At 38.2% G+C, this 23404-nt stretch overlaps 1 protein-coding gene across 1 annotated transcript in view; it reads right to left on the minus strand.

The window, feature by feature from the left end:
- Positions 1–11973: 11973 nt before the first annotated feature.
- The window catches only part of AGPAT3 (1-acylglycerol-3-phosphate O-acyltransferase 3), a 153587-nt gene continuing 142156 nt past the window's right edge, over positions 11974–23404 (minus strand). The window contains exons 7-9 of the mRNA XM_070944253.1: positions 20434–20509; positions 19249–19447; positions 11974–14759 (exon numbers count right to left, since the gene is read on the minus strand). Coding sequence (XP_070800354.1) covers positions 14671–14759; positions 19249–19447; positions 20434–20509 — 364 coding nt within the window. The 3' untranslated portion in view covers positions 11974–14670. The remainder of the gene's footprint in view (positions 14760–19248; positions 19448–20433; positions 20510–23404) is intronic.

Genomic DNA, 23404 nt, shown 5'->3' on the forward strand with positions numbered 1-23404 from the left:
GATCGTCAGAAGCTTCTAAAAGCATTTTTTTCTGCAACCTCTTCAGCTAAAGAGGTTGTAGGAAAAAAAATGCCTTTAAAAGCCTCTGGATATCCCAGCTGTCTTGCCTGATCATCAGAGGCTTCTAAAAGCATTTTTTTCTGCAACTTCTTAAAGTTGTAGAAAAAATGCTTTTAAAAGTAAAAAAAAAAAAGTTGGCCACGCCCACCCAGTCACATTACCCCACCACCACCAAGCCACGCCCACAGAACCGGTAGTAACAAATTTTAGATTTCACCCCTGATCCTGATGCTCTTTTTCCTTTCCTTAAAAATATTCGGGGGGGGGGGCGGAATGTGATGCCTCTTATCCAACCTATTTTAAGCAGAAGGAATTGTTTTCAACTTAAGTATAATTATTAGTCTGGAAAATACAAGACTGGAAGAAAAATCTAAAGAAGAGTACAGGTAGACCTAAACATACAACAGTTCCCTTAGTGACCATTCAAAGTTACAACAACACTGAAAAATGTGATGGATGACCGTTTCTCATAGTAACGATGTTTGCAGCATCCCCATGATCATGTGATTGAAAATTCAGATGCTTGGCACAGTGGTGGGTTGCCCCCGGTTCGCACCAGTTCTATAGAACCAGTAGTAAAACTGGCGGGAGGTTCCACCCACCGACCCCAAAGTCATCAAATCGCTTCTGCGCATGTGCAGAAGAGCGTGCGTGCGAGCGAAGCAAGCACACCTACACGGCCCCGCTGCGAACCGGTAGTAAAGGTAAGTAGAACCCACCCCTGGCTTGGCAACTGGTTCATATTTATGACCTTTGCAGTGTCCCAGGATCATGTGACCACCTTTTACAACTTTCTAACTAGCAAAGTCAATGGGGAAGCCAGATTCGCTTAACATGTTACTAACTGAACATAATATTTGATTTTGTCAAGTTTCCAATAACAATGATAAACCTTGAAACATTTATCCAAAGCTGCAATCAAATAAATTAAGTTGCCCAACCTAGTGCCGTTGTGGCTGGGATAAGACTGTAGTTCCAGATGTTGGGAAGGCACCATACTGGGGAATCTTCTAATCATTCTTATGAATACTCAGTAGGATTTTCTTTGAAACAATCATAGTTTGCTATTTTTTTATTTGGAGTATTATTGAGTAATTTTTAATGAAGGGGAAAACAAAAATAATTAAGATAATGTGATTGAATAATGGGAGAATAGGCTATTCTGGTTTCCATTCTTGTGGTCAATTATATAAGAACTGCAGATGTTAAACAAATGTTGTTTATTGAATATTCTTTCAGATTTAAAGTATAATTATGGAACCAATGGAATTAAAAAAACCTCATGTAGTTTTGACAGCTTTTAAAAAATACAACAATTTGACAGAAAAGATCCTGAATAACATAAATTTTAGGTATCAAAGCACAATGAAAAAAATACATGTTTTTGTAAGCGGGCACAGCCATGATGGCATATTTTGTCTCAGAAATATTTCTGTGGACCAATTATGTTTACTGGCTTTCTCAAAATGAAAACTAGACAAGGAGAACCAGGGGAGTGTATATATGTGTGAAAACTCAGTATTGCAGTTGTAAGTAATGGGTTAAAAGATAGTAATTTTGTTATACAGTAGAGTTTAACAATCTATTCAGCTGCTATCACACATTCTCTTGTACAAACTCCAAAGAAAATAAAAATATATTTAAAACATCATGAGAATAGGCAATCTCATTTTAAGAATATCAAAATATTAAAATCTAACAAGTAAAATCTTATATCAAGTCATGTGAGAATACTGAAATCCCATGAGATTAGCATTTTTGCCTAAAATTGTAAGTTATTTAATATTTTATGGCAATTTTTAATTGCTTGTACATTTTAATTTGATTTGGAGATGTCATGATAATCTGTTGATGTCTTTGTCTGCTGTATCACTGACCTCTGTCTTATAGCATTAAAATAAGATTGGGCAATGTTTAATAGCTAATGGCTACAATGCAGCCTCCTGGTCTTGTAGATGACCTTCTTCTAGATCAGGGCTGTCAAACTCCCAGCCCATGGGCTGGATGCGTCACACGCTGGCCGTGCCCAGTTTAGCGAAGGGGGGGAAAAAAGTCCAGATACGTCATGTGACGCTGCCATGACATGAATTTGATACCCCTGTTCTAGATCTTCTGATGAATGGAACAGACAGGTCAAAATATTTTAGTCTATTTGGGAGGGATAATAGTGGCATTTAAGGCTAGGAATGAGACCAGGAAGCTTTGGGAGTCACAAAGGTGCTTTTTCAGGAGGCAATTGGACTTTGTTTTTTCTTCCAAGACGTTTTGCTTCTCATCCAAGAAGCTTCTACAGCTCAGACAGGATAGTGGGGAATGGAAGGATTTATATTTTCAGTCAGCTGGTCATTTGCATCCTTTTAGAGGTAATTGAAGCACTTGGAGGTTTATCTGTGTCCTCAGGGTCACCTGAGTAGTGGTTCTGGTTCCTGTAGTTTGCAATTTTTCTTTTCTCTGGAAATCCATTCCTACTCCGACACCGTGATCAAGGGTGATCATCTCAAATTGTATAGCTAAAAGTCTGTAGAGATTCTCGGTCATCCAGGTCATGGTTTTCCCAAAGGTGCTTTTTCAGGAGGCAATTGGACTTTCTTGTTTTTTCTCATCCAAGAAGCTTCTTCAGCTCTGACAGGATTTCCATTCCTCACTATCCTGTCAGAGCTGAAGAAGCTTCTTGGATGAGAAGCAAAACGTCCTCAAAAAAAAAAACAAGGAAGTCAGTTGCCTCCTGAAAAAGCACCTTTGGGACAACCATGACCTGGATGACTGAGAATCTCGACAGACCTTTTGGGACTCTCACATTCTTACTGTTAACTCTCCTAAATTAAAAAAAAAAAAGTAAATCACCATATTTGGGGCAAATATGAATTCATTTTCTGTGTCTTCTAAGGGTTGGAAAAAGTTTGCTTCCTGAAGGCCTTCTATTCCCATTCCCTTCCTTAACTTCAATCACTGTCCCCCAATGCAGTCAAATGGATTAAAATTAGTTCACTCGTTGCCATGGCCATGGTTTATACCACTGCCTCACTCCACCAGCATCAGGGCTCTGCAGGCCCTGTCGTCCCAAGGGTATCCTTTGCCAACCATCCGGATGGGGCCCACGTGGAGACAGGCGGCATTGCCGGGCCAGAGGGGGGCTGTGGCTGCAGGAAGGATGGAAAGGGCCCCTGGGAGGCGGCAGTCTCCCTCCTGACAGGGAAGGCCATCTGGACTTCCGCAGGGCAGGCTGCCTGTGTGTCCTGCTCTGCACTCCACCCCAGAAGTGGGATTGAAACTTTGCTTCTCTCCCGAAGGGTGAAGCAACCCAGTGGGCAGAAGGGTATGACTTTTCGCCCGGCTGTTTGTGCCTTTCCGTTTTCTTTTTCCTGGATGGACCTTTTCCCCACACCCCACCCGCTTTGTCTTTGTCAGATGTAAATGCCTTATTCTCTATTGTGTAAATAATGTATATATGGGACATCAGGGGTTAACTTATTCTTTGGATTTTAATGTATTCATAATTTACCACTCCCATTCCTGGCTCCACCCCTTGTATATATAAGGAGCCACCCTCACCATTTTCTTTGCTTCTATCTTGAATATTCAGCGAATATAGAATGCCTATTATTATTAAAGAGAAATATATTTAAATCTCTAATTCTTATTATCTTTATTGAGTCTGATCCTGAAAATATTGCAACAAGCTGGTAGCAGAGGATGGTTAATTGACTCAATAAATAATTAAAAATGTCTAAGAAAGATAGGCCCAACACCAGGGCCTACAGCAAGGAAATAGAAACTGAACAAGAGATGATCAACGAATCCACTAACGCGATTTCGAGAGAATCCGAAGAATACACCACTGAAGAAGAAGAACTGATAAATGAAAATAATGACCAGGAAGAAATCGAAATAGAAAATAACGAACTCAGGTCAGAGATATTGAAGATACTAAAAAGCCAGAAGAACGATGAAAGCCTCATCGCGAACCTCCAAGAAATGCTGAAGAACAACGGAGCAGCGAGAGAGAAAAACGTCGTTAAAGAAAAACCCAAAGATCAAAAAACTGTGAGTGAAATGAATACTGAGAAAGTCGTTGTGAAAAAGAAAAGATGTGATCCCGCGCGAAATTTTGAATGGCAGCCATCTTGGTTTCAACGAACTTCAAAAGAGAGTGAAGCAGAGCCAATCAAAACGCTCAGTTCAAAATTTCTGGCGCGAAAAACGGTATCAGACGACGAAAGTGAAAAAGAAGACTCAAACTCTTCAGAAGAACCAGAATCAGAAAGTGAAGACGATTTAACAAAGTCTCAAGTAAAGTCAGCAATAAAAACGCTTTTTGCTGCTTTTGGGCCAAGATTGAAAATTTCCAAGGCACCAACGAAGAAGCAAGAGATCAAACCGACAACTCGAGACCTGCACGCTCCCATCCTGACTTCGAAGGCGACGACACCTGAGCCCAGAGAGCCATGCCGATTCCGTCCTACACCGCAGACCGGATCAAGTGCCAACGCACACGAAAGAAAGAGAAGAGCTGTCGCCACCACCAGAACCCCTAAAACCGAACCAGAGACCGACTCATCTGAAGAGGAGCGGAACGAGAGAACTGAAATGGAGAGAACCTTCCACGACGACGCCAAGGAAGAAATGAGCTACGCGCATGTGCAAAGCTACGTAGACGGCCCCGAAAGACTTGAACTGGCCAGAGAACCGCGCAGACTCGTTGCGAGCATCCCCATGCCGTTCTGTAATTTCCTGCACTTGCGAGACCACGGACTGCCTCAGGTTGTAAGTAATGGACCAAATAATGTGGGGAACTTACCCACTGACTTCCCAAAACTTAGAATTGATGGCATTAATTTACAAGAGTGGTATCAACAACTTCAGGTTGTCTTTATGAAAGAAAATTTACTATTCTTTATAACTAGTCCTCCAAGAAGACCTTGGACTTTAAAAATAGATTGTTTACATCATAGAGCATTTTTCATAATAATATCTAGCGTGTCTCCTGCAATGTATCATAGCATCAAATCAAACCTAACTGTGTCAGAAATAATTCAATGCATGTTTAATCTATTTCACAGCGATAGCGTAGCTACAACTACAAGAATGTCTAAGGATTTCTTTTCTTCTAGAGTGAAACCAGGGGTTTCTATAAGTGAGCATTTGATATCTCTAAACAAAATAAGAGCTGAGCTGCAATTGAGGGGGGAAGTGATTTCAGATCAAACAATGAAAAGTGTTATTATCAATTCACTTGATTCATCATGGGATAATTTTATGTCACACTTAGATACTATTAATTTAGGATATTTAACCATAGAAAGTCTATCTAACAAATTGATAGCAGAAGACAATTCAAGAAAAAATCGTTCCAGTAATCAAACAGAACACAAATCTTTTAGGAAAGTAGCTTTCCAAGAAAAATATAATGAAGCCTTTAGATGCCACAATTGTGGATCCAGGGAACACAGTAGAAGAGACTGTCCCAAAGTCTCAAGGGAGAGACATAGGCCAGAATATAGGAGCAAATACCATTATAGACAGTCTTCCACAGATAGACACAAATATAGAAGCCCACCAAATTACAGAGAAAGTAGAGGGGGTAGAGAAAATTCAAAAGAGAGAAAATCTGGGTCACTAAATGGACTAAACAAACAAGAAAGCACCAAAACACAACAAAATGAGAACAATAATTGGCTTATTGATTCTGGTGCAACCAATCACACCACTAACAACAAAAGTATATTATCTTCATTTACAGAAGATAAGTTTGTGATAAAGGTAGCTAATCAAGAAAAGGTTCAAGTATTAGGCAGAGGAAATGTGACCTTGCCTGGTTTAGGTAAAATAGAGGGGGTATTATTAATCCCAGAAATACCTCATAACATACTAAGTGCTATAAAACTAAGCAGAGATTCTGACATCAATATAGTTTTCTCAAAGGGGAAAGCAACTTTAGAGAAGGACAAAACAAATATAGGCACTGTGATGATAAAAGGAGGTCTACCCTATCTGATAACAAAAGAAAGATGGTTACATAACATTGATTCAAATATGGAAGATTGTATTGAAGCAGATGATGAAAATGTTAGTAACAGTGACAATGATGAATGTAAAATACCTCATGATCACAAAAATACACACAATGAGAAGAAACCAAAAATAGGTAAACCAATTCATGATGAGTGTGCTCACATCTTACATAGGAAGTTAGGACATGCAAGCTTTCCTGTAGTTCAAAAAATGACTGAACACGCAGAAGGTGTCAAAATAAAAAATTGTGATAATTATTTGGAATGCTCAGTATGTAAATCCACCAAACTAAAAACCAGTCCCAGACCAAAAAAATCTAACAGATCAACTAACAATATTTTTGACTTAGTACATATGGATTTAGTTGGTCCATTAACTCCATCAATTACCTATAGGAAACGTTACTTTCTAACAATAGTGGATGATTATAGTCGCTATGGTTTTGTTTACACATTAAAGCACAAGGATGAAACCTTTCAGAAATTTAAGGAATTCTACAAACGCATAGAAACACAACATAATATCAAAATAAAACAAATTATGACAGATAGGGGATGTGAATTCATGTCTAAAGAATTCTCCCAATGGTTAAAGGATAGGGGAATGCTACATTTCACGTCCAATCCATTTTCTGCGTTTCAAAACGGGATTGCAGAGAGAAAGAATTCCACACTACAAACCATGATTAGATGCACATTAGAGGATGCTGGTTTAGGCAAACAATTCTGGTCAGAAGCCCTACATTATTCAAATTACACTCAAAATAGAACCTGGTCCAGTATTGTGAATAAGACACCGTATGAGGTGATGTACAATAGGAAACCTAAATTAGCACACATGCACATATTTGGAGTCACTGCAGATGTGCACATACCTAAGCAGTTGAGGAGAAAGGGAGAAAACGTATCCAGAAGATTAAGATTTATGGGATATGAAACTGGAACCAAAGGGTACAGATTCATTGATAATAATAACAAATTTATAGTCTCCAGAACAGCTGTGTTCCATGAGCAGGCCAATTGGTCTAAACTGCACCTTAATGAAATATTTCCAAATAAATGCAAAGATGCGATATCTTGCGAGGAAGGGACAATAAAAAATCAAAACATTAACAAAAATAAGAACAAAACCAAAACTTGGACAAATAGTCAGCATAAAATAAAGACAGACACATTAACAAAAAAGGAAGCTAGATATTTGCACGACAACCATAGCAAACCTGAAAGAGCTATTAGAAACAATAGAAATCAAATACCAAGTAAATACAAAGATTACATAATGCATATGAATGAAGAACAAATAACACCTAATACATATGAGGAAGTATTAAAACTCCCTCGTGAAGAAAGAGAAAAATGGGAACTAGCTATGAAAAAAGAGATGGAAAGTTTGCAAGGATTAAATGTATTCACTCCTGCGATCGCACCTAAGGATAAAACAATTATAGGTACCAGGTGGATTTATAAAATTAAGAACCTAGAAGGAGGCAATACTTTATACAAGGCTAGACTAGTTGCACAAGGTTATGCACAAAAATATCCAGAAGACTATACTGATACATACTCCCCCACGGTGAGGACAGAGAGTGTTAAAACAGCTCTAGTAGTAGCATCTGCACTCAATCTGGACGTATTTCAATATGACATACAGACTGCGTATTTACACGCAAAACTAGATAAGGAAATATATGTAAGAGCACCACATAGTCAATACACTAATAAGAATGAAATTTGGTTATTAAATAAGAGTCTATACGGATTAAAGCAATCTGGCAAGAGATGGTACGATTGCTTGGTAAAAGTACTAAAGACCATGGATTTCAACGCTACCACTGCTGATAACTGTTTCTTTGTAAAAAAGAGTGATGATCACATTGAATTTGTATTAATTTATGTGGATGATATTTTATATATAGGAAAACACAAAGAGAGCAGAGAAATCTTTGTAAATAAGTTAAACGAACATTTCTCGTTGAAATCTCTAGGTAAAGTGAATAAATACCTTGGTGTACAAATTAACAAAACTAGAAGGGGATTCAAACTTACTCAGAAAGATAAGATCATTGAACTTCTAAACAAATGTAATTTAAACAATGCCAAAACCTGTGACACTCCTATGCAAACTGATTTCCTTAGAAACACTGATGAGTCTTCCCCTGAATTTAAAGATAATACATTTTACAGATCAGTTATAGGCTCACTACTTTATATATCTAATTGGACCAGACCAGATATTGCATTACCTCTCAATTTATTGTCAAGATATGTTAGCAAACCAACCATGTATCATTGGGAAGCTGTCAAAAGAATTCTAAGATATTTGAAAAGTACATTAGATTTTTGTTTAGTATTAGAACCTAATAATGACAAAGAACCAAAAATTACCTGTTATGCGGATGCAGATTGGGCTGGTGATACATCATGCAGAAAGAGTACTTCTGGTTATATTTTTCTATTGAATGATTGTCCAGTTTACTGGTACACTGGTAAACAAGAACTGGTAGCCACTTCAACCACAGAAGCGGAATATGTTTGTTTATCCAAAGCTGCAAATAACCTTGTATGGTTCAATGACTTGATCTCAGATGTTTGGAAAAAACCTGCATTACCTTTTGTTGTGCATGAAGATAATAAAGCAGCCATTGAAATATCCAGATCCGATGCCATTGGACAAAGGTCCAGGCATATTGATATAAAATTTAAGCACGTGAGACAATTATCTCAAGATGGGTTCATCAAAGCAATACATTGTGATACTTCTGAACAATTAGCTGACATATTAACGAAGCCTTTACCTTCTAAACAGCACAAATATTTAACTTCTAAATTGTATGTATTATATTGTCCTGAATCTGAATGTAATTGGTGTTGTATAGCGAACCGGCATTTAGAGGGGGATTTGTCAGATGTAAATGCCTTATTCTCTATTGTGTAAATAATGTATATATGGGACATCAGGGGTTAACTTATTCTTTGGATTTTAATGTATTCATAATTTACCACTCCCATTCCTGGCTCCACCCCTTGTATATATAAGGAGCCACCCTCACCATTTTCTTTGCTTCTATCTTGAATATTCAGCGAATATAGAATGCCTATTATTATTAAAGAGAAATATATTTAAATCTCTAATTCTTATTATCTTTATTGAGTCTGATCCTGAAAATATTGCAACAGTCTTTCACTTTGTCTTACTTTTTCCCACGGGAGATAGCCAGCCATGCCCCACCCCGTCTTCTGTTTTGGCTCGTGGTGGTGCCACCAGCCTGCTGGATGCGCTGTGCAGCCACCTGTGAGGAAAAAAAATAAGACATCCCCCTTTTTGGACCCAAAAGAAAATAAGACCAGGTCTTATTTTTGGGGAAGCACGGTATTAAACTCCCTACATCATAAATATAAAAATGAGGGTTTTTCAGATTTAGAGAATTTAGCAAAAAAACATTTGAAAAATAGCTGAGAAAGAAGTGGTGAGAATAGCATAGATATCTTAAGTTGCAAAACATAAGAGTAGAATATCTGTTGAGTTGACCTTGCCTCCTGGTGACTTAATGCACACATCAGTCTTTAATGCAGCCAATTCTGTGGTATGTTTGTAATTGCTTCTTTTAGGACTTACAATTCCAGTGGTGACACTTGACCAATCTCAATTGGTCTCAGAAAGCAATACAAGATCAAATTAATACATAGGATAGCGAATTGCAGGTTTCTTGGTTACATTTGAGGCTGGAAGAAAAAAATTCTAGAAGATGGCAAAGGCAAACCACTTCAATAATACAGCCAAAACTGCATGGATGCAGTCATCCGGAATCAAGCCAAATTTGGAAATCTCTATCCTTAATATAAAAGCATTTGCCACCCCCCTCTTTCCTGAAGATGTCTTGCTAATGATTTTTCATGGATACATATGTACAATGTAGTGTTCCTTAGTCTACCTAACAGCCAAGGCCACTAAATTTCTTTTTTTCTAATCTTCTGTTGACACATCTTGCTGTATGCATGATTGTCTTTGTTTGGCAATGACCATGTTAATGAATGGCAGGGCTGAGATCTGCCCATCTCCTATTGGCTGTTTATAGCTGTTGTGGACAAGCCCTCCAGAAGTATCTGCATGTGACCTCCTTGGCCATTTTGATTTGGGCTGTTGGACTGACATGACACCAGGAGACCAGTAGTATCCATGTTGTTGGAGAAAGTAAGAAACTAGAACCTCTCTGAAGTGAACTTCCAGGAAGGATATGCTTTTTTCTACATAGGTTGACAGGCAGACAGGCGGATCTGTATTGATACTTAAGGGTTCAGATAGATGGCTATGCTTATTACATCACTCTAGTAATCTATGAAAACATGCCTCTTCTACCAGCCCAGTGGGGGAATTATTGGATAGATTTCCCTCCTCCCCCACCACGCACACACCTTGGGCAGGAAAATATATCAATTTACACCTTAACTTGCCCCAAAGTAAATTCACAGGAGAGTATAACTTACTAGCCTTGTAACCGAACCAGAATGATATTTGGCTGTGGGGACAGAGCAAATTATGCTGAGGCACTGTTCTGCTATCTTGCAGAATGGACGACAGCAATTGACCAATTTTCTGGATGTGCCTTAAACAGAGTCACTGCAAAGCATCTTATTGTTGGGAAAACTAGCCCATCAGGGAATTCTGGGATTCGAAGTCTATACACCTTAAAAATTGCTAAATTGAGAAATGCTGCTCTAGTGGGTGTTAGTCAGTCCCCCTACAGAGGTGTGATTTTGCTTCATGCCCTGTGGTGGAAATTAACAATATGGAAGAGAAATAAATAGGAATGCAGACTGGATTATCTGCTTTAGCCCAGCTCACTAGCAGTTCAGCTCTTGTCCACAAATGCCACTCTTCTGTCAGTCCACATTGTTCAACAGTATCACTGAATCAAATAATAAGCAGTTGGAAACAGTGCATTTTTACAAAGAAATTTTATCTTTCTACAGATGTCCAATATTCACTTTTGCACAATCCACTTTCTGTATAACCCAGACTATTTAGTCAAGAAATAATCTACTTGTGAAAACGAAATGAAATATGCATTCTTCATTTAGATACTGGAAATATACAGATTTTCTGATTTATTTTCATCTGAGTAGTCTATCTTAACTTATTTGGGATGTGATTTAAAACTATTTAGAGGTTGTACATGGAAAGTGTTGTGATGTAATTTCTAAAACCCTAGTTAAATTAAAGTATTAAATTAAAACTAACTGGCTTGCCTCTCAAAGTGGTGGGCACCCCATCATTGTAGGTTTTCAAGAAAAGATTGAGTAGCCATTTGTCTGGAATAGACAAATGGGTAGAGAGGGGGTTGGACTAGAAGACCTCCAAGGTCTTTCCCAGTCCTATGATTCTATGAATATTTATATGGATTAGGGTGCCAGATTGCATCAAATTGTAAGAACCTTGAGATAACAATATAGTTCCACTGAAGTGCACAGCTAGCTCTGTATATGCAATTGAAAATGGATAAGGTGAGCTGGGTTTCTTGAGGAACAACAACACCTTGTTCTCCTAAGAAAGCTACATTACCAAGCTTAACTCAATAAAGACACTAACTAACCACCCACCCAACCGGCCAATTGGTCACAGGGAAAAAAAAAAAAGAAGAAAATCCTCATATTCATACTTAAGTGCTTCCACTTACCTCAAGTAGCTCTTTGAATCTTCATTATTTTTTTATACCTACAACTTAATCCAATATATCCAAGCCCCAAGCAGAACATTGAAAATGTAAAGTAAGAAGTGAGAAAGATTGCTATATTTAAATGATGATCAAAATGTAATAATCAAGACCAAAAGAAAAAGGAAAAGAAAATTATGATATATTTTGTTTATTATTGCTCTCAAAGGGCTTGATAGTCAAATATACAGGCTATGTTCTATTAAACAAGAACAAAATAGTGGAAAGTATAAAATCTATTCTTACTGTTCCAATCCAAAGAAACTGATATTCTTTATGCCATACACTGCTATTTTAAGAAATATTCTTTCACATACACTCTGCTTATTTGTTATTTTGTTTGAAAGACAAACCAAAAAGATGAGCTATCATTGTGCAGTGTTGTACACTTTAGTTGTCAAAGTGGATGTGTTTTTCAGGACTTCAAACAAAATTTACTATGGTTTTAAAACAAAGTATGATCAGTATGTTAGGATATGAAAATAAAACACAAGTGTGTCATATGTTTGTCCTCCCCATAATAGGCATGCACTACCTTCCATTATCTGCCTTAAGCAGAAAGTGGACCCCATCTTATTCTTCCTAGCAGCAATATTCTCAATGACCCTCCCTCTGATCCCACCCTGTCCCATTTATTTCTGTCAAAATATCTGGTTTTTAATCTATCAGCACAGAACTCCTTATGCAACACAAAACATGAGGCCTTTCTACTTGTCTTTTGTTAAAGTGTTTTCAACACTTTTCTTTGCCAGAAAGCAATTCTATACCATCTGCCAAAGGGAAAAAACTTCCAACAAGCAAGATTTATTTATCAAGCTTTAAAAAAAAATTGTTTGCCTAGTCAGAAAACAGAAAAATTCTTAATGATTTAAAAACAAACACAAACAGAACTATTTATTGAGTGAATAATACATCATGTGTGGATTCTGCCCCTTACCCCACAACCACCTTATTCAGCTTACAATGAAGTGAATCAGAGTTCTCAGACCTTAGAGACAAGGTGAATATGATTCTTTGTAGGAAGGACTGTTTATTCTGGGTCTGGTAGCGCAAAGGGGAATGATGCAGCAAAAAGTTGTATTCTAAAGATGCATGTATTCATGCAGAAAATAAATGATTGTGCATCAAACTTTGCTGTAGTAGTTCCCACTACTAAAGATGAGATACAAAGCTACAAAATCAAAACACTATGAAAAAACTTAAAATGATCTCTAAAAGACAGAGAACCTTAAGTGTGTTGTTAGTGTTTGAAGGTAAAATATGACATATTTACCTTTCACTATGAAAAAATAATTATTTAGTAGAATTATTCAAATAATATAAATCAGATAAGGGTCTATGTTTAAGAATTTTAGTTATAAAGCTGAGTCAGATTCTGTATATATGTACGGATGGATGAATGGATGGATGGATTGAGCTGATGTCAAATTTCTTTCCAACACCAAAAAAGGGAACAACCATGGCCACATGCTAATAAATGAATACTTCCTTTCTAAGTATTTGCAAACATCAGTCAGCACAGCTATAGATTAAAGATATCTGCTCGCAGATTCTATGAGGTTTCTTCCTGGTGGTAAACTATTTACATACAAAATCCAATAAAGAGCTGCCGTATAAGTCTAAATTTGGCTGGCATGCAGTCCACTTCAGCCTCATAGCTTTCTAAATGAAGGCACCGCCCATGCACTGGAATTGGATATGGATGCCACATAAAGCTATTTAGCTCCTCTAGGTATATTTCCAAGCCAGAGAGAGTAAAAAAAACCATTGTTGTAACATTAGCATGGCAGAAAATTTGTAAAAAAAAAAAAAGGTATAACCTTACCCCAACCTTCAATGTTTAGGTATTAAAGCAACTGTTGGTTTACATGGCAACATATATGGATAACCAGCCATCTTAGATCCTACCCCATCAACACGTTTACTTGGAAAATCTCTCTTCTGATTGCAGCTTAAAATATTTTCAAGTAAGCATATATCAGGTTTGTGTCCTAGAAGTACCACCTTGTCCCCTAGTTCTCAATGCAAGATCTTTCCATACTGCCTTGCTGGTTTTTTTCATGTGTTTCATAATACACCATGCAGAAGAGTTTGAGCAGAAGAGACTTTTTGAAGAAACTCTCAAGACCCAGAGACTGAGCACTCTGAGATATGCAGATCTAAATTACTGGCTTGTCATGTCACTTTTTTTTTCAAAGAAAGGACAAAGCAAAGCAATATCTATATAAGCAATTGAGCCAAACATGTTTGAGTTTTAATTAGGACAACATTGAGTAGAAAGATGTGCAAAAATGAAAGAGACTAGAATTGCATTTTTAGGAAGTTTTGGTTGAAAGTATGCATTTATCTGTTGGATGATTCTATCATCAAAATACCACTGTTTTTGTGGAAGGTAATAATTATTAAAATAAAAATACCTTTAAAATAAAATGCCTGGAAGAACGATGCAGCTTTTTTTTCCAAGTGAAATCTTCCACAAGAAACATTTGTAAATAAACTAGACATTGTAGTTTGCTATAGCAAGAAGAAACATTCCGTAATTTCTCTTGCAAAGCAATGTGACACTCTTAAAAGATAAAGTTATCTGAAGATGCTTGTATTTCCCTCTCTTAATTCATCTTCCTGTCTGCCACCAATAAACAAAAAAACCCAAAACACCCATGAGGTTAGCCCAAATTTCTCTCAAAAACTACAAATACAAAGATCCTTAGTCAGGTAAGTAGTCAACTTTTTCCATGTCTCTTGAATCTTCCAAATTCTTCAGTCTTGGCTCAAGTATTGTTAGTTAGCAGTTAATAAGAAAAGAAGATAAGTTTTCTAAGTGTCTTTCTTTCCAATGAAGTTAATTTGATACCACTGTCTTTTATAGTCAAAATGCATTTGTAAAATTATTTCTTTTTCTTGAATTCTTGGTTGCCATAGCTGGAGCCCTTTTCTATTTCCGTTACTCCTATCAGTCTGCGGCCGCCAAAGGATACTTTATATAGGAGGGAAAAAAGATTGCATTATTCCAGGAGTAATTTCAACATTCAGTAGAAAATTTATGTACACATACAGATTCAAACACAATCCAAACACTCCAGATTGGATATTCTCTATGCGTTTTTTTTAACTAACAAATTCTTACACCAAGATAAAATCTGTAATTTTACAAAAATGAATATATACAGTACATATGCATTATTTAGCCATACATTCAACTTTTTGTAAAATGTATGATGTTTCTACCAGGTATTAGGAAAAGGAAAAGCAATTCTACTACCACATTTTATCTGAGAACAACTCTTCCAAGGAAAAAAAATGGGTCAGTGAATCCCAAACTTCTACAATGGCTTGAGTCAGAATCAGTCCTACTGACTAAGGGGTCTCTTCCTAGATTCACTAGTACAGCTAAGCCCCCATAAACAAGTGTCCAATGTTAAGATGAATATTAAAAGGTAGAGAGGTATTGCATTGCTTATTTGCAAGGAAGAACATCTTTGAAATTCTTAACATGCATGAATGACTTGCAGCCAGATCAGCTTGTTGAGTGTCAGCTGTGCTAAGGCAGGATAATTCAATAGGCTAAATGGTTTTGCAATTAGATCAGGCTTAAATGAGTACTTGATAGGCATCAAACTTAGACTCTGCATAAATCACAGACCTTAGCCATTTGGTTCTAAATTTAGTTCCTGGCTAGCCTTGGCTCCTAGAAAAGATTCAGCTGGTTTTAACTGTTTATTTCAGAAAAAAAATGAAACCTCAAACACAGGCATGTAAAGATGTTAAGAGATTTTATGCACCATATTTTTCAAACTATAAGATACACTGGTGTATAAAATGCACCAAGATTTCGAAGAGGTAAGTAAGAAAAAAAAAGGTTTTGCCCTCCCCGGCCCCCAGGAGCATTCTGCAGGCTTCCAAACCCTTTGCGCGCCCCGTTTTTTGCCCATTTTTGCAAAAAACAGAGCACACAGAGGGTTTGGGAGGCCTGCAGAGTGCTCCTGGGGGCTGGGGGAGGGCAAAAATGCCCCCATTTCTGCAAAAAACGGGCCCTCTGCAGGCCTCCCAAACCACCTCCGCACCCTGTTTTTGTGAAAAACAGGCCCATTTTTCACAAAAATGGGACGAGTGGGGCGGGGCTTTGGGAGGACAAAAATGGCTGTATTTGGTGTATAAGATGCACCAACATTTCCACCCTCTTTTGGGGGTGGGGGGAGAGTGTGTCTTATACTCTGAAAAATACGGTATCGATATTCCAGAATTTAAATTTTAGATTTCTTCCTCCCTCTTTTGGCATTGCCAAGTATTTGGTGGTTCACTTGTGGGCCAGAACTTTCCCAATGTAATACAAAACTGATAAAAGGCTTTTAACATTGTATCTTGTGCAATATTTTCTACAACTTCACAGAATGATAGAATACAGGTAGTCCTCAATTTACCACTATTTGCTTAACAATAGTTCAAAGTTATGATGTGACATCAACCTTATGGTTGTATGATTGCAATTTGAGTGTTTGGCAACCCACTTGCATTTACAACAGTTGTGGCATCTGACGGACACATGATCATGATTTGCAGCCTTTCCAACCGGCTTCCAACAAGCAAAATCAACTGGGGATGCCAGAGTCCCTTAATGACTGCAATAAAAATGATACTAAAACCGAGTTGGTGTCACATGATGACCCACTTTACAATTGCATCTACTTGTGACTGAAATTACAGATCCAATTGTGGCTATAAGTAAAGGACTATTTGTATGTATGATCTTATGTTTGAATTAAGATACATGCAAAGTAGAGACTCAACGGGACCAAGCAACTGAAACTGGGAAAAAGGAAAAAATTCTACCATCTTTGATATATATCTACACATAGGTTAAAGATGCTACTTTTGCATCTTTTAGTACCATTAACAATGGTACATTGTTGTTATGTTGTTATGTTGTTAACAATATAAATCTCCTGGATTTTTCCTCTCTTGCTAAATTCATTTCACCTGTCAAATTCTATAATTAGCACACTTTTGCTTTTTTTTATTTTTTTCAGTGGAAACTTGCATTAATAAGAATTTGTAATAGTTCTAGGACAGCCAGCCAGAGAATAAAAGTAAAACGGACAAAATAGATACAAAAGCAATTCCAGCGCTAATGAATGGGTTATAAAAAATTCTAAATGCTAGTAATGCAATATACAAAATACTGCATTACAGTGAATTTCATCTCTTAAAATTCTGAGAGGAAGGGGCTCAGCACAAAATTTGAACGACTGCTCTGAAATTAGCCTAAAAGATTAAAAAATATATCACAAATGATTAGCTAATTTTTTTTGTTAAAGTGCTAGTTCAAAACAGAAATAATCTCATCAGGTACTATTTATTTGAATTGATTTAAAATAATCTTAAAACTGTGGTATTCCATTGAATCCACTCTTGATTAACCCAAGGTTTCTTCTTTTCAACAGCATAACCTGGACCATCCATTTATTATTTACACAGTAAATAATAAAATCTACTGCAAATCATCCAGAAAACTGATATTTGGTTCCAACATATTTTATGATTTGAAGACTGATGTGTAATGTCACTTCATGGGGTGAAAAGAGTCAGGGCAGGGCTGTGAAACTCAGTCCTCAGTTGAGGACATTATGGTTGCCCTCAAAGGGCCACTTGCATGTAAGACTATGATGACTCATAGCAGCCAGGTGGGCGTGGCTGGGTAGGCATGGCTGGGTGGTCACAGCTAGGTCGCTGTGGCTAGGTGGGCTTGGCTGGATGGCCATGGCTAGCTGACTCAGACCAGAACAAGTCACACCAGCTAACTTGATGGGGACAATTCGATGTTCCACAAGCTCCTCACCTCCCCAAACTGCTGGCAGCCAATCGTGTGTGTGTGTGTGTGTGTGTGTGTGTGTGTGTGTGTGTGTGTGTGTTGTGTGTGTGTGTGTGCGCACGCATGCGTGCGCATTACAAGTTTGGGGACTTTTATCCACAGAGAAGGAGAGGGCATTCTCCCCAAGCCCAGGCATGATTGGCAGTTTGCAAGCTCAGATGTGGATAAAAGTCTCTTAAGCCTGGAATGGTGTGGTATGTGTGTATGTGTGTGCACAGCACATCAAAGGAGCCATTCATCTCCCAATCCCAATCCCATTGGCATTTCCCTGTCTGGTATCCCCTCCCAGCAAAGCAGGAGGAGGACGATGACGCTACTGCGTGTGGAAGCACGGAGGAGAGTTTGCAGGAAGCAGTTTCCTCCGAGTCCAATTTCTGCCTTGACAGATCCCGGGAGAGTAAGAGGATGAGGCAGGGAAGCAGCACGATCCTGCACAAGGGAGGCTGGCCCTTCTCAAAAGGGTAATCCCTGTTTCCAATTGTGCATGGTAAGGATGGTGGCTTGTTGGGGCAACCTTCTTTTATGCAGCTCCCTTGCCACTGCCTCCTCCTCTCCAGAGATCTGTCAAGGCAGAAGTTGGACTCAGAGGAAACTGCTTCCTGCAAACATTCTCCTCTGAGCTTCCACACACAGCAGCTTCATCCTCCATCTCCTGTTCCACCCACCCATTCACCCCTCCATACATCTATCATCTATCCACTTTCCTTCCTTCCTTCCTTCCTTCCTTCCTTCCTTCCTTCCTTCCTTCCCCCCACCCAGGAAGGGACGAGGGGAGGGGGAGAGGATGGCAGTGCAGCTGGTGGTCGTGGCTTTCCCATGTGGGGGCAGGGAGCAGAAACCGTCCCAGTGAAAGGGAAGTGTTTGCGGGCTCCATGGCCAGTGGGCGAGGCCAGGAGGTGAGTGGCCCATGGAGATGGCGGAGGCACTAATGGCAGGCACGGCGCTGCTGCTGGGGCTCTACACACTGCTCTACTACAACTGGAACATGGTCAGCCTGCAGGGCAAGATCAGCTACGCACCAGCCCCCGTGCACTCACCGTCTCCTGTGCAGACACCCAGGGGGAGCACCCAGCTCGGCTGGACCAAGGCCAGGGCCTCTCGCTGTCTCCAGGTGGCCCCATGGGCCAGATCTAACCACATTGGGGGGTGGATCTGGCTTGCGGGCCTTGAGTTTGATATGTCTGGATTAGGGAGTAGCTTTTAACATGGATGTTCAGAATAAATTTGAACTATATATTGCATGTGAATTTGACATAAGAAATAAAAGTTAAAATAAGGAATAAAGTAGTCAGTTACAGATATAATGGCTGTGCTCTAGTACAAAGCCTCCTTCAACTAATATCTCAAGATAATTTGCAATTAAAATTCCCAGGATTTTAAGCCAGAATACTATGGCTATGCCGCTGAAATGTATAAAGGTAGCTGGGCAAATATTAAATACATTCAATACCATAAACACCATTCTTCCCCATCCTGTCACTGAGTTGACTGTACAAGTAACTTTTGAGAGAATTGGCCACTTGATAAAATGCAGACAATTGGCTCCATGAACATTTTCAATTCAGTTTTTATAATCCACTCTAGCCAATTCTATTACCTGCCCCAACAAAGCAAAGGAATGCAAGAATCAGAAGAGGGGATCCACTTGCAAAAATTCCAAAGCCAAATTTGAAAAGAGGAGAGAGAAGAACAGCAGCCCAGAAGAGAAAGTTGAGGAGTGTCCATGGTCTTCTGGGAGGTTTAAATTGTTGCCCAGGAAATAAGCCTTCTTGATTATACTTCTCTTGTAAGGCATCCTTGAGGAGAGAAAGAAGTTTTGTTTAATGTTCTAATTACTTATGCTTTCTTCTATATATCTGTACATTAGCAAATGTTGCTGATAGAATGACAAGGACAGTTCCCCAAAAAGGAGAGGAAGTGAAGACAAAAGATCTCTCTCCTCTCTCTCTGTCCCAAAGGTGCTTTTTCAAAAGGCAACTGAGCTTCTTCAGTTCTGACTCTCTCTCTCTTTCTCTCTCCCCCCCTCTCCCTCCCTCTGAATTCAATGTATATACAAACATTTTGCCACCAGCAGCAATTAAATGATTTCAGGAAGTCTAGACAAGGAGAATGAAAATTCAACACACAGGACAGCACCCATTCAAATATGTTTGATCATCATTCTCTAACACTTTTCTACTTAAAACTGAAGATAAACTGTCCCAACTTAGATATAGACTCAGATACTGAAGCATCAAAAAAGAAGAAAAGAAAAAGGTGCAATTCCAGCTTTTAAAATTTATTTTAAAGCTAACAGTAGTCATTGGGAAAAATCAGGTTAGGAGCATGGTTCTAAGGAAATACACAGATATGATAGCAGGACAATTTTATTAACTCTAATAACTTCAAAAATAATTATGTAAGATCTTTATTACAGAGCTCTCCCATTGCACTTAAAAGAGAAAAAATGCTTGGAGTTATCAATACTGTTTATTCTAAAATAATTGTTCTATTAGCACATAGCTCTGCAAGTTTTTAAATGCAAAAAACTCATTTATGCAAACAACCCATAAGCCATGCTGGCACAGTGGTTAAAATGCAGTACTGCAGGCTATTTCTGTTGACTGCTGGCTACCAGTTCAACTCACACAGGCTCAAGACTCCGCTTCCATCTTTCCAAGGTTGGTAAAATGAGAACCCAGATTGTTGGGGGGCTATATGCTGACTCTGTAAACCGCTTAGAGACGGCTGTAAAGCACTGTGAAGCAGTATAAGTCTAAGTGCAAATGCTATTGCTATTTACCTTTTCCTGATAAAGTGTATGAAGCCACTTCGCTGCTTCTTTTTCATCCAAAGGGATATCTTCTAAAGGAAACCTCCTAGGTTATAGAAAAAAGGTTCAATACAATTTTTTATTAGAATGACAATAATTATAATATGAAAATATCATCAGAATTAAAAGACGTTAACATTGTTCTCTCCTTACCAGACTTCTATATCCTATAAAAATGCATTTTATGAATGTACCCTTGCATTGTAAATAGGTAGAACATGTGACATATGAAAAATGTAGCAGTAATTCAATATAGCCATCACTTAGATTGCACTTAAGAGTATATATTATCTTTTTTCTCAGTCTTAGGGGTATCTTCAAAATAAAAAAAATGTTTTTGCAGATAGGCAAAATGCCATTCTTACACTCTTGAGCAATAACTGTAAAATCTGAAACAATGGCTTAACCTCAGAAATTCTCATTTCAAAAATTAAAATTAGTGAATTATATTTACTGAATTGATGAAGTAATGTTTTATATCTCCTATGCCAGACGTGTCAAACTCGCAGTCCGTGGGCTGGTTGCATCACGCGCTGGCCCCGCCCCACCCAGTTTAGCGAAGGGGAAAAAAGTCCCAATACATCACATGATGCTGCCATGACAACGTGAGTTTGACACCCCTGTCATATGCCAAGAACCTATCTCCCCTGATTTGACCGACAGTCTAACATCAAAAGATGAAATGCCATGGCTTCAAGACTGAGCTCTAAACATCGTTTAAATCTTGTCTTTACCATGAATTCTTGCACAAGAGAAGCATCAAATAAGAGCAATTTGCATAACAAAGAACCCGAACAATGAAGTAATCTGGGATACCGCCCTCCCAAATGTGTTTAGGTGAACTTCCAATCATTGCATGTGGTCTTGCGCTTGAAATGCTCCTGGCAGATTGGCCCTATGGAGTGAAACGGAGTTACCATTTTGCTAAATTTTCTGCACAGCCTATGTAAGATTTTATGTATCAAATTAACCTTACAAAAATTTACTTAGGCTGCAACCCTATGCATACTTACCTGGGAATAAAACCCTCTGAACACAATGGAACTTACTACTGGGTAAACATATATAGGATTGCACTGTTTATTCATAGTTATGTAGAAAGTTGCTGAAAGGTTGTACAAGTCTGAGCACGGCCATCCATTGAATATTTTGCTTGTAGAATATCCACACTGAACCTAAATGGCTACAAAAGTGGCATACATCTGTAACCTTCAGTACGATATACGGCTATACTATTAGTTTTCCCTTGTTGGACAATACTGATCCTATTCCTACTCTCTGCATAGATCTCTCTAAATTATCTGCCAGTGTAAACTGCATGGTCACATCCTGCAATAAATTTGCCACTAGAGGGAGCCAATAGCAAAGATCATATAAGGAATAATTTTCTTATCTGAAGCCAATCCTGAACATGGAAAAAAGCATTTGTCTCATGCAGAAATGTAAAATGTGTTTTCTGTAAAATGTATTGCATTGATTTAAATTCCTCCAGTCTACGGCAGCACAGGCAACATCTGTTAGATCCGTGATGGCATGCATGCCAGAGATCACCTATGGCACACATGCCAGAGGTGGCACGCAGAGCCCTCTCTGTGAGCACACATGCCGTCACCAGCTGGTCTTCGCAGGCACCAGAGTGTCAGAAAGTGGCCTGAAAAATGGCCAAAAACGACCAGAAAACGCCCCCAAAATGACCTGAAAACGGCTGGGAAAATGGCCTGAAAACAGCCCATATAATGGCCTGAAAACGTTTGAAAAACAGCCTGAAAATGTCTGGGTTATAATTATTTACTGCTTATTAGACTAGAAGATGAAGAAGTAAAAGAAATGATAGCGTGGGCAAAGAATTTTGGATACACCATAGAATTGGAGAAATGGCAACAACTTTGGGAAAGAAACTACTAATTAACAATGGCAACAGCCTATAAAGAAAACTTGTATAAGATGTTTTATAGATGGCATATGCCACCAGAAAGATTAGCTAAGATGTTTAAAGATAAATCAGAAAAGTGTTGGAAATGTCATCAGTTGCCGGATCATACTATCATATGTAGTGGTTGTGTAAAGAAGCAAAACAATATTGGGTGAAAATACAAACATGGTTAGAGGGAATGTTGCAGCAACATATAGAGTTAAAACCAGAGATATTCTTATTGGGAATTGTACCAGAGAAATATAGTAAAGAAGATACATATTTGATTATTCATATAATAACAGCGGCTAGAATTGTATTTGCACAAAACTGGAAAGCAGATAAAATCCCGTTGGAAGGAGAAATTATAAAGAACATTTTAGAATGTGCAGAAATGAATAGATTAACATTGAGAATAAAAGATAAAGAGGAGTCGATGTATTTCAAGACATGGGATAAATTTTATGATTGGTTAGAAAAGAAATATGAATAAGGATAGAGAAATAAAATAGATAGAGAATAGATGAGAGAAAACAATTAGAAAAATAGATACCCAGATGATGTCAAGTAAAAGGAGAAAGGGGGGTGGGGTGGGGTGGTGTAAAAGGGAAAAAAGTGAGATATTATAAAAATGTACGCAAATGATGAAATAAAAATAATAATTGAATAAGAAATTGAAATGAGAATAAAGATAATTAGAAAATCGGGGCTGCTTGAATACCACTTTAGATTGAACTGAAAAGGGAAACAACAGGAGAGAGGGGAAGGAGTAGAGAGAGTGGGAGAAGAGAAGGGGAAGTAGTAAAGAGAAGGAGAGAAAGAACAAAGGAAGTAGGAGAAGAGAGAGGAAGGAAGAGAAGGGGAGGAGAAGAAGAAAGATTGGAGTAAAGGTAAAGGGTAAAAGAGCAGTCCCAAAAAAGTAAAAATTAAAGTTAAAAGAAAAGATGAATGAAAAATGATGGAAATGACTGTACATGTAAATGTGTTTATGAGAAATAAAAAAAAAAACGGCAGGGTAAACAGCCCAAA

The sequence above is a fragment of the Pituophis catenifer genome, unplaced genomic scaffold (assembly GCF_029215685.1).
Source record: "Pituophis catenifer annectens isolate HBS135680 unplaced genomic scaffold, rPitCat1.0.hap2 SCAF_4, whole genome shotgun sequence".
Taxonomy (NCBI): Eukaryota; Metazoa; Chordata; class Lepidosauria; order Squamata; family Colubridae; genus Pituophis; species Pituophis catenifer.